This window comes from Sinocyclocheilus rhinocerous, unplaced genomic scaffold (assembly GCF_001515625.1).
Source record: "Sinocyclocheilus rhinocerous isolate Xijiao unplaced genomic scaffold, SAMN03320098_v1.1 scaffold1243, whole genome shotgun sequence".
In the NCBI taxonomy this organism is placed as follows: Eukaryota; Metazoa; Chordata; class Actinopteri; order Cypriniformes; family Cyprinidae; genus Sinocyclocheilus; species Sinocyclocheilus rhinocerous.
Window position 1 is genome coordinate 535,733 of NW_015626033.1, and position 11,742 is coordinate 547,474.

Sequence of the window (11,742 nt, forward strand, 5' to 3'; positions counted from 1 at the left end):
AGATAGCTAACTACGACACTATATAGAAAAAGATAATAGCCTAATTTCAGAAGCACAAAGTGATGTGATTCTGCAACCGAGCCTGGTCCAAACGCAGGATTTAGGTAAGGAAACGGTTATTAATTATTTGTATTGGCTGCCATGCCAAATCATGCATCTGCTTGCTTTTCTGTTGAATTTAAGTGTTTTTGTGAACGTATATGATTTAATAACAAATAATTGTAACATTTTACAATAAGTTTCCATTAGTTAATGTATTAAAGTGTTAGTTAATTATTGTAAAGTGTTACCCAAATAATGTAATTTGAGCGTTCACTTGAAACTCCATTAGTGAGCAAGTGATGTAATGCTAAATTTTTCCATATCTGTTCTAATGGAAAAAAAAACTCATCTACATGGATGACCTGAGGGTGAGTACATTTTAAGCAAATTTTCATTTTTGTGTAAGCTATTACTTTAAATTCAACAAACCAACTAACCTCTAATTAACAGAACTGTAAAGAAATGTTGTAAACTGAGCTTCAAGTGTGTATGTTTTCTTTTAAATCTCTAGCTGTGCCTTGTATAATATTCCACCATGTACTCATTTAGGCTATATAACGTAATCACTGGCATGCTTTGACACACAAAATTCGATTGATCGAAATTATTCACTTAATTGGCTTGTTAATTTGCGGGAAAACACGTCAGTTTTGGTTTTCGACTGCTGTCTTGTAATTCATCCCACCCTTAAGCATTATTATTTGAAAACAGTTAATCAGGATCCTGCTAAGAGGCGCAGCAGGAACCCAGCGTAGACTTTTCTATCATTCCAGAATGTACCATCTGATGCGCATCCCCCTCTCCTCCCCCGCGCACTGGAGCGGTCGAGCCCACCCCGTCTTAAGCGCGCGCCATGGTTCAGTCCAGACCAGAACATCATGGCGATAGATGGTAAGTAGGCCAATACCGCTCTCCTGCTCTCTCAAACTCACTTCTCTTTCCAAAGCCCCTCGCTTAGCTGTACGTGAAGTGGTTAAATGTGACTATTTCCCCACTGGCTGTGGCATAGAGTGTTTCTGTGTTAAAGGGACGTTGGTGGTAAAGTTTGTGTGTTGTAGTGTGGATTGAAGTGATTGTGGTGCTGAAAGAACAGCTCCCGCGCTGCCGACTCCCTCAATCAACTGGCGTGTTCCTTTACTTTCGCTGACTATTTGATGGTTTCTTCCACTACAGTGCGAGAGAACCGGCGCTGTCAGCAGGTGCATGTCGCTTCATTGTGGAAATCCGGTGGTTTCACTTCTCCGTTTGGGAGTGTGCCGCCGTCTGTGATGTAACTCGGGGATAGTATAGAAATCGAGGCTCTTTTAAAAGCCAGTGTTCAGTCTTTGTGTATTATTTTGAGACACTCATACAGGTTGCGCGAGGTCTATTTAACGTTAGCGGAGATTTGCTTGTTTAAGGATTGCGTTGCTCTCTAATCTTTGCTCTTAAGCCACTGATGTCTGTTCGCGTGTTATTTGTTCGTTTCATTGCGTTAACTGTTTGCAATATCTGTTTTTGAACTGGCTTCACATCGAGAAGATAAAAATTTGAATTGTTTTTGAATGTATGCAGTTTATATTGTATGTAGGTGGTGTGTATATCAGTTTGCTCAAGTTTATCAATATGTTATTTTGTATGTTAGTTCTCACTGTGTGACTGGATTATGATTGTGTTTAAAAGGCTTGATTTTTTTCTTCTTTTTATTGACCATGACTGCAAGCCAGCACCAACACACCCACACACACACACAGCCTCCACATGAGAAGAGAGTTCTTACTGAATGTGCAGTGTTTTCAGCTCGTTTGAAATGTGCTGGTTGAGATTTTTGAGAAATTACATTTTAAACTGCATGCACATTAACTTACGATCAGTAGGAAGGCAAAAAAATACAAATTAAATATTTTTAACATTAACTGATTTCGCTAGCAAAATGGACCATCGGGTGACGTGGGAGAAATATGTCAAATATGTCATTTTTGTGTACGTTTTCATCGAATTAAATAGCTCTAAATGTGTTATTTTAGTATCTAAATTGCAGCAAACACACTTGCTATCAATATAAAATCACTATTAAATTTATGCTGATGATCTCTCCCACTTAACCCAGAAAAAACAGTGAAAATCAGTGCATTTGTTTTATCATTATCACACAGAAATTGCATTAAATTTTTTGACTTTCTCTTTTTTTTTTTTGTGACTTTTTGTTGTTGTACAGCTGAGAGTGTACAGCTTTTATCAGTGCTCCTTTTGAGAATCTATTTTGCATCATTCCCCCTAAAGGAAAAGTTAATTTGACAGCAAAAAATTTAAAATCTGAAATTCGCTAGTGACAGCAACTGAACTATGCTTTTGTCTTCATTATTGTATGATGTCAGATGCATAATGTCATCTCTTGACCTTACAGATATTAATGCTTGTAATAAATAATAAATAAGCCCCTAAGCTAACTACACTGCAGAATCCAGTGTTCATTTCTTTTGCCAGAAATCTGTAAGAATGTGAAAGTGAAAAGGGGAAAATCAATTTGTAGTCTACTCAGATTCTGTGTAAATCTTAATATTTAATAGAAATGCAGATGTGTCATGTAGAGATCCCAGAAAACCTGTAATGCTTACGATTGGCGCTGGTTATTTTGCATTGCACCGCAGGTCAGTTAACCATATTGATACATTGACATCCAAACAGACCGATTCTGCCTCAGGACAATCAGATACTTTATCTCCTCTCTGCTCCTCTCTCAGCTGTTGGCACAGTGAGTCTACATCAAATATTTACAGCATTTCACTGCTGTTCTGCAGAGAATAAAACCCAAAATCATGTTGGCATAACAAAAGAGCTGCACATCAAGCAGGACGTGGATTGCTGATAAGGAAGAATAGGATGAAAAAAGAGGCTGTTGAGTGCTTGTTTAACTGTTATCACTTCAATGAAGTGTGTTGCCCCTGAAAGAGCTCCTGCTTTTGTTCTTTTCTGTTTGATTCCCATGAACCTCTTGAATGAAAAACTCAGCATTTTTACTTTTTATATGGCAAACATCTGGTGTTCAGGTGTGTGTGGTTGTGAGGTTCTGTTTGCTGAATAAGTGTTTTGTGAGTTGTTTACTTTTGTAGATAAATGCTGTAAGGAAGAGAACTTGATGGCCAGCGTGATGGATTTTGAAAACATGGTGCATTAATTTCACACGTCACTTGCAGCCTTTTGTTGCACATGAAGGACGAATTTGGAATGATTACAGGGAAGTAATTCAGCCATATCTAAAAGAAGGCACTTTATCATCAGTGCTGACAGGTGAATTTCAAACTCTGATGGATGTCTGTAATGGACGACCTTTAAAACCCTCAAATGATTCTTGCACGCAATGATTCAGGTGCAGTGAGTTGTGTTAAAGATGCTTTTATTTAATATATAGGTGGATAAGACTTACTGTTCACCAGTGAATAGTCTAATCAGTCTTTTGACTCACCATTAGTGTGTTGCCTCCTTTTACCTGTAAATGAGAAAATTAGCTTGTCAAAATCTGGCAGATCTGTTTACAAGTGATATTATTTCAGAGCTCTGGAGGCAACATACCCTCAGCTCCTTGAGCTCTATTGCTAATCACATTAAATAACACCAGAGTGACTGCATCAACACAAAACCGTTACATATAATTATTAAAATATGTGCGTTTTTAGATCTGCTGTCTGTCTTTTTTTCTAGAAGGATCTTCTAATTTGCTGTTTCACCTGTTTCTAAATGTTCTTGTCAAAATATACATAGAAATGATGCACTGGTTGGTCAAACTCTGGTTTAAGATTTAGAAACTAGCATAGAATCAGTAAAGAAATAATGTGAAATATTCAGCTGTTTTCCGTTTTGCTCCTTTGACATTTTAATAATAACAGCCTTTGTGTTCCACATTTAAAAATAGTCATAAGAGTTTTGAGTGACGTGAAGGGGAATATGATGACAATTTTCATTTTAAAGCAAAATTATCTGTGGAAGATGTGAATTGATTGGATGGGTCAAATTAAGACATGAATAGTCTCATCTCTTTTTCTTTACTTTTTTCTTTTTCATAATACTCTACTGAAAGTTTGGGAAATAATGTGCATATTTCCTAATATTAATATATTTTAATGAATATATTTTAAAATGTCATTTATTCTTCTGATGACAAAGCTGAATTTTCAGCAGCCATTACTCCAGTATTTGGTATCACACACCTTGGGAAATCATTCTGATATACTGGTTTGGTTCTCATAAAACATTTCTTATTATTATTATTAAGAAGACACAAATCAGTTGTGCTGCTCAATATTTTGGTGGAAAACATGATACATTATTTTCTGGATTCTTTAATAAATAGAAAGTTCAAAAGAACAGCATTTTTAATAGAATTTTTATTATTGGTTTTTTTTTGGTGTAAAATTATACATTTCTTTGCCGTCACTTTTGATTCGTTTAATGCATCCTTGCTGAATAAATATATTAACTTCTTTAAAAAACTTTTTATGTAATTATTTTTCTTGTGTATAATTTTTTTTCTTTTTTGTCTACAGTAAACTTTCAGCTTGATTGCCAATTACCAAAGGTACAAATATTTTAATGGACGTTGCATTTAAAATGAACTTGGCTCAAGTTTTGAGAGGGCACATTTGAATGATCATACCTGTCAACACTCCCATTTTTCCCGGGAGTCTCCCGTATTTCACACCCATCTCCTGCACCCCTCCTGTTTTGTTATTTCTCCCGTGAAACTCCCGTAATTTGCGTTGCCCAAACCTCGTTAAATGAATGATCACATCAATATATTATCCCAAGGTTGTCCAGTTGCCAGATCTTGTGTGAAAAGTATCCTACTCACACAATCGATACATCATAAAAATTTCAACTCATTTGTGCCCGCAACCTGGCAACCTAAACCCCAGTTGCGCTGTTGATATCTGTGCAGGTAGCAGATGTGGGAATCAAGCGAAATGGGAGGAGAAGACTTGACATAGCATTTATTACAGTAGCCTATAGAAACTAAACATTATATTTTCTGACTTATTCTGTGATAAAAATGTAAAAAAAAAATGTAGGATATAAACAAATCATAAAATTGACAATTAGGAAAAAATATTACAGAATACAAAATGTTTTCATCTGTATATTTGATTTAGCCAATTAAAAGAAATAAGGAAAAAATCTCCCCCCCCAATGTTGACAGGTATGGGTATGATGCAGAATAAATCTGTAATTCCAAACAGGCTGTATAATATCTTTCATTTCTCTCTCTCTCTATGGTTCTTTCCTGCTGCCCGTCGGATGTTGATTTCACTTCTTGGCCAACTGTGGTTTATCTCAAAGAGAATATCACACTCTGTATTTCTGAACTAGCAGTACTCATTATGATTAGCATTTTTCATTTCGCATCAAATGTTTCACTTTTTGCCACACTGTTTGATTAAAACAAAAAGAAATGCAAATTGAAAAACTGCTAAGACTTGCCTGTACTTTGCCTCTAGACTTACATTTACATACAAACCCACACAGCGGTCTTAGTAAGTCTTTAGGGGCATCTTGTGCATGAAATCAGCTGTGGCGCAGTTCTCAAGAGTCTGACTTCTGCAAAGTCTGTTTTCATGACTCAGATCAGCGCAGACAGATCATTAACCTGATCCAATGCAAAGTCTGAATGCAGAGCGTGAAGTAGATGAAGTCCCAGCAGGGTCCAGTCACCAAAACACACCCACAGAGCCCCTTTCCCTCTCCCAACGGCAGCGGAGGACTCCAGAGAGTGGAGGTGCAGGGCCATAATTGCTGTGTATTGTTGGTCTACTTGTGCGCTTGTGAAGAAGAAAGCAAACAAGACATTTAAATGAGCTTTTTTCTCTCTTCTGCTGGTTATTTCCAGATTAGCAGAGTTAACGCCTCTCACAGATTACAAGATTAAATTGCATCTAATCAATAAATGATCCGTTAGAACAAATGGAATTTAATCAGTGTTATTTAAATTAGCTGTTCTGACATCTGATTTAAAACTCTCCACAGGACCGTAAGCAGCCTGGAGGAGTTTGTGGAGAGAGGCATATGCCAGCAATCAGAATCTTCTGTCTAATTGGTTTGGGATTTCAGATCTAGTGCAGATTTTAAGACTTGTTTGCAAATGGCCATTAGCTTTTGCGTGTCTTGATTTAAATTGCTTCTCTCTCTCCCTAGAGAATAAGAACGAGAGAGAGTGCGTGAGTAAGAAAGAAAGGGAGAGAAATGTAGACTGTAGTGAATGGGATCTTCCTTAGAGGGCCAAACTGTTAATTGCGGCGTTGTGTGTCAGACTGGTAATGTGTGCAGGAGAGAGAGAGAAATAGTGAGACTCTCTAGGGCAAAGTTGTCTCTTCTCTGTCTGGCTATCAGTCTGGGTCACAGTTAGTCAAGACAGCTACATGTAACCGATACTGGAACTCTCAACCCAACACTACAAAACTGAAATAGAAAGATTGTGCAAAGAAACATGGTTTTGATATTCAGACCAACATTGCTTTTATACAATATTTCAACTATAAGTTAATATCAAGTAGCCTAACTTCTGTGTTTTAGTTTATGAGGTTAAGATTATTTTATTTATTATTAGTTTTTTTTATAATATTGACAATTTTATTTTTACTCCACCAATGAAAATATTTTCAAACGAAGCCAAAACAGAAAGAATCGTTGCATGTCACTGAGCATCACACAGTAGTGGCGCTCCTGAATAAATCAGTAGATTTGAACGAACAGTTGATTGAATGATTCATTGACTCATTCACAGAGAGACGCTTGCTTTGTTCTTGAATCAGTGTGTTTAAACAATAATAATAATAATAATAATAATTCATTACATTTAAATAGTGCTTTTCTAGGCACTCAAAGTGCTTTACATTGTCAGGGGGTATCTCCTCATCCACCACCAGTGTGGGTAACCAGTCTTGGGCTACAGGGTGATATGGCTGCTGGCAAATGACAAATCGGTTGATTCAGTGATTCAATAACTCACTTATAAAGTCAGTTGCAGTACTTGTTTCGTTCCTGAATTAATCAGTGTTTTTGAACCAATTGATTGTTGAGTTATTGATTCGTTGACTCTCTCATAAAGACATGCAGAAAGAGTCACTGAAAATCCCCACTACTAATGGACACAAAAACAGACAAGCAGAGTGATATAAACAGTGGAAAGTCCCAGTGGTGTTAGACTGTATATTAGCACTTCTGGACCAACATAGTAGATCAAGACACTTAAAGTGAAAGTTACTTTGGATAAAAGCATCAGCTAAATTAGTGAATTTCTCAGCCGATGATATTGAGTCATTTTTCTCTTTACAATCACATTTTGCTTCAGATGAAATTAAAATTCTAACAGTGCCAGACAAAAGCACAGATGACCCATATGCGTTTAGGACAGTCTCTAATATATTATTTTGAAAGCTGTGATCACACCGGAGAGTGTGGTCTGGAAGGGTGCTAATTGTTCCTATGAATCAAGCTCTAATGATTCTTTAATGAAGTTGGCAGAAGTTTAAACTGTTGGCTGATGGAGTTGGTTCATATTAAATTACGCTACCCAACCCTCAGTCCTTGTTGTTCCAATGTACACGCGTTTAGTTATTTTACGAAGTTTTGCCAGATTTTAAGATGATTAATAGCATGTAAATGGCCTAAAATGGATCTTTAACTGCATTTTAAACAGTTTCTATAAATTATTTTCTTCCTTTAAACTGTATGTCGGAGATTATTATTTTCTTAAACCATTGATAATAAGGGCTCCAGCTTGTTCACCACACATGCAATACACTGTAAAGTGTAAACCCTAAAAATACTGTAATGTGTTAATTGGACTGCTAGAATTGTACTCAGCATCACGTTCCCAGAATTAATAGACTTTTACCTTTACTAACACACATGCACACGCACACACATGCACACACACACACACTTACATGTGATAATCACCCTCATTTGTTAGTTGTGAAAATTGAGGGTTTGGTATTAATGACAGAGGTGAATTTATTTTTAATTTAGTATGTAACATGCTTTGCTTCATGGGTGTATTTTTGGTGCAGCGCACAAATTTAAAATAAATACAACCTCTGCCTTTTTAAAAATATGTTTTGCACATCTTATCGAGTGGCATTTTTGAGTGTGAGGTTCTATGGCATTTAGTTTGTCCAGACTGTTCTCTGGTTCATGCTCTTTACACTCTCCAAGACAAATGATTGTCATTTGTCACCTAATTAAGTTTTTAAAAGTGCATAGTTTGCCATCTTGTTCCATGTTTCTATTCTTATTATTCAGTCATTCTGGTGGTCGTGATTTTATCTATTCAATTGGCATTTATGGCATCACATTTCAGCAATTGCTCCAGTGTTGCGTTATTCTAGCATTGATTGCAGAACTCTTGTCAGAATTCATAATATAAAATATACAGGTCCCCCCCACCCTTTTTGCTAAAGTTAAATCAAATTTCATCTGCTGTTGGACATTCTTAGTGTTAAAAATTAATTAAAATTAAGCTAAATCTAATATAAATAGGGGAAATTTTTATAGCTGTAGCTACATTTGAAAAAATATATATTCCCATATATTGTACACACTAATCCTTAAAGGGATACTCCACCCCAAAATGAAAATTTTGTCATTAATCACTTAATAACAAAGCATAATTCATACAAATGATCCTCAGCCTGACCAAGAAATAATCCACAACCACATTTAAAAGACTCTAAGAAAAAGAGATAATTTCAAATGCGCTTCAGTAGTCAGTCAGCAAACCCACCATGGGATATTGGAAAATGACAGGTTGTTCTGGTCATCAGTGGCATTTTCATTACATCCCCTCTGGTGAGCTGCTTCTGTGTACTGTTGTTTTTGCCAAAGCGGATTTGTGTGTAAATCTGTCAGTCTGTGAGGATAAGATGTTTTTTTTTATAGAGAGTGAGAGATGGTGAAACTAGAACACACACAAAATCTGGAGCTATTAAGCCCAGACAGGAAGGATTCTAGATATAGATAGATAGATAGATATAGATAAAGTTGTTGGCAAAGGATATATTTGAATCTCTACCTTGGTCTCACTATAGTTATGAATTAGTTTGGAGGTCATGTCAGTATTTATAGTTCTCACAGTTACTATACTTAAATCTCCTACTGAGCTGATAAGCTGCACCCACCTGTGATCTTTGGGACAAATGTAAAATTTATGATAGGGAAAATTTTTTTAGTAGAGAATACTGAAGGAGTTACACTTTTTGTATTAAAAGAACATTGTTCTGTTTACTGCTGTCAATTTCCTTTGGTGGATACATTGTGCTTTGCAAAGTTTGACATGCCTTTCAGATCCAAGGGCACTTCTTTCCCCCTCTTTCTCTCTTTGTTTTTTCCACATTCTAGGGTTTGAAGACTAAATGGAGGGAAATACCTGTATAAACTGGGACGGGTCTCTATAAATACAAAACAGCCCTGTCTGAGAAGGTGAGATGGATGAAAGAGAGAGAGGACAAAAGTACTTAGGGTTTAGCCCTGCAACCTTACCTTGGCTTAGTTTACTTTACTTTATTTACAGACTTGGCATCAATCAAACAGTTTCCCTCGGGACTGAATCAGAACTGACCTCCAGAGCAGAATCTTTGGAGATAAATCACAGGCCTCAGAGATTCTGACTATCTGGTCCACTTTGCAGTTTATTTTGACTGTGAACTGCCCAATTAGATGGGGAAAGGCTCTTTAACTTATAAGTAAAAAAAAAAAGTGTAATTTTTTACTTAACATTACTGGGTAGATAAATCTTAAAGTTATAATTTAAACCTTAGTGGTCAGAATATCCATTGAAAAGGAATAAATCAGTGTTCAGATATCTGTGCCATATTATGTGCAATGTGCATTAGACGGTCCCAAAACAATGGGCTGAAACTAAACTGCAGATGGAGGGATTGCAACAGGATATCTCAAATTTTGTGAGTTCAACTTCAGTTCAACAAGATGGAAGTTATTGCATATTTAGCAGAGCTGTTAGATCTTAATGCGATTTTAATCTGCTTTGTACACCACACTGGCTGTGTGACAAAAGACCATGTCAGTAGCTCTTGTGGAGAAATCTCTCTCTCTGCAGGCTAGTTTTGTGTCAAAGCTATTTGTCAGAATTATTTTCGTCATTCTTATGTACACGTTTTTAATTATTTTATTTGTAGTATTATCTTTTTGTTTGAATATTCAGCTGTTGGTCATTTCACACACAGCTGTGCGATGGACAATTACAGCATTTTAGGGGGTTATGATAGACCCAAAGCACCCTGTGGGAATGTTCAAAATTAAACTGGCAGTGTTTACTTTTTTTTTTAAACATACTGTAGGTGATGCAGATCGTTGGGACTCTCTGATCTGAGAGCTTCCAGTGAGCAGTAATCGAGATGCTACCAATTTACAGTGCTGTGATAATAGCAGTGATCAAGCTTCATTACCATGGAAAGATCCACATTGTGAAATTTAGTCTTAGATGTAATTCTACCATGATTAGACTCCACATCACAGATGTCTGGGGTTTCGATCGGGTTACAGGTTGACAGCACACATTAAGAATGCATAAACTGACATCCTTGGCTGCTTCCATCTCTCTCCTCCAGAATGACCTTTACTCACCTTCTGGCAAACAACCTCTGCAGGTCAAGCTGACATTACAACACCCCACAGGCTAAAGGCCAAAGGTATTTGATTCACACCAACTCTCAACCAGAATCAAAGTCTCCCTTTTTCAACACTAAGCAGATTTAATGCACAAATAACAAGATATTACTTAAGTGTAACATTGAAACTTGCCGTTTCTGTAAAGTTGCTTTAAAACAATATCTTTTGTGAAAACACTATACAAATATACTTGAGTTGAATTGATTATTTTTTTAAATAACTAAACTAAACCCTTCCACTGAATGTGGTTTGAAAGACAAGTAGACAAAAGCAAAACAACCTATTTGCAGTTGAACATTGAGTTGAATAAAGCACTTGGCAGTGCAGAGATGCATAGGCGGAAATCCCGGGGGAGTCGGGGTGACAGGACCCCTCGATTTAGACTTTGACAGCAATGACTCGAGACTTGACTTGGACTTGAGCCCTGTGACTCGGAAAGACTTTATGATCAGATCAAAGTCGTTATAGACGCGTCCCTGCAGCGTGCTTGCGCATGACTGGCAATAAGCCAGAGACTGCGTTCAGGGAGAGCTGGATATATAGGCTAGTATAAATTACTGGAGTAATAGCATAACTTACGACAAAAGAACAGAGATGATGTACCGGGTCGCTAAAGACCCGAGGTATGCATTTAAGGGTAACGTTTAAAGTTAATCCATAATTGAGGTTTAAATCTGAGTTTAAAGTTATGGTGCAACATGGTTAAAGTTAATCTTAAATATAACTTAAATCCGATCAAAATGATGGGTTAAAAATGTAATGACTTGCAAAACAATGACTTGGTCCCACCTCTGCTACACACACACACACGAGTCCGGTGAGAGAGAACAAAACCAATAGTTGTGAAACTCCAAGGCTAATTTATTCACTTAAACATCGGATGAAGTGATTATTTTCTCTTTAATACAGATGATGCCAATATATTGTTTTATAAGTCCGCTATGTTAGCAATAATAACGTTACCTGCTTGATGGACAGGGTTGCCAGGTTTCACAAAACAAAACCCTCCCAATTGCTACTCAAAACTAGCCCAAACTAACC

General features: G+C 36.8%; 1 protein-coding gene across 1 annotated transcript in view; it reads left to right on the forward strand.

Annotated features, from left to right (window-relative positions):
- LOC107707984 (synaptotagmin-14-like) overlaps window positions 1-11,742 on the forward strand; it is a 47,017-nt gene that overhangs the window by 1,568 nt on the left and 33,707 nt on the right. Inside the window, exon 2 of the mRNA XM_016512118.1 lies at window positions 816-933. Coding sequence (XP_016367604.1) covers window positions 816-933 — 118 coding nt within the window. The remainder of the gene's footprint in view (window positions 1-815; window positions 934-11,742) is intronic.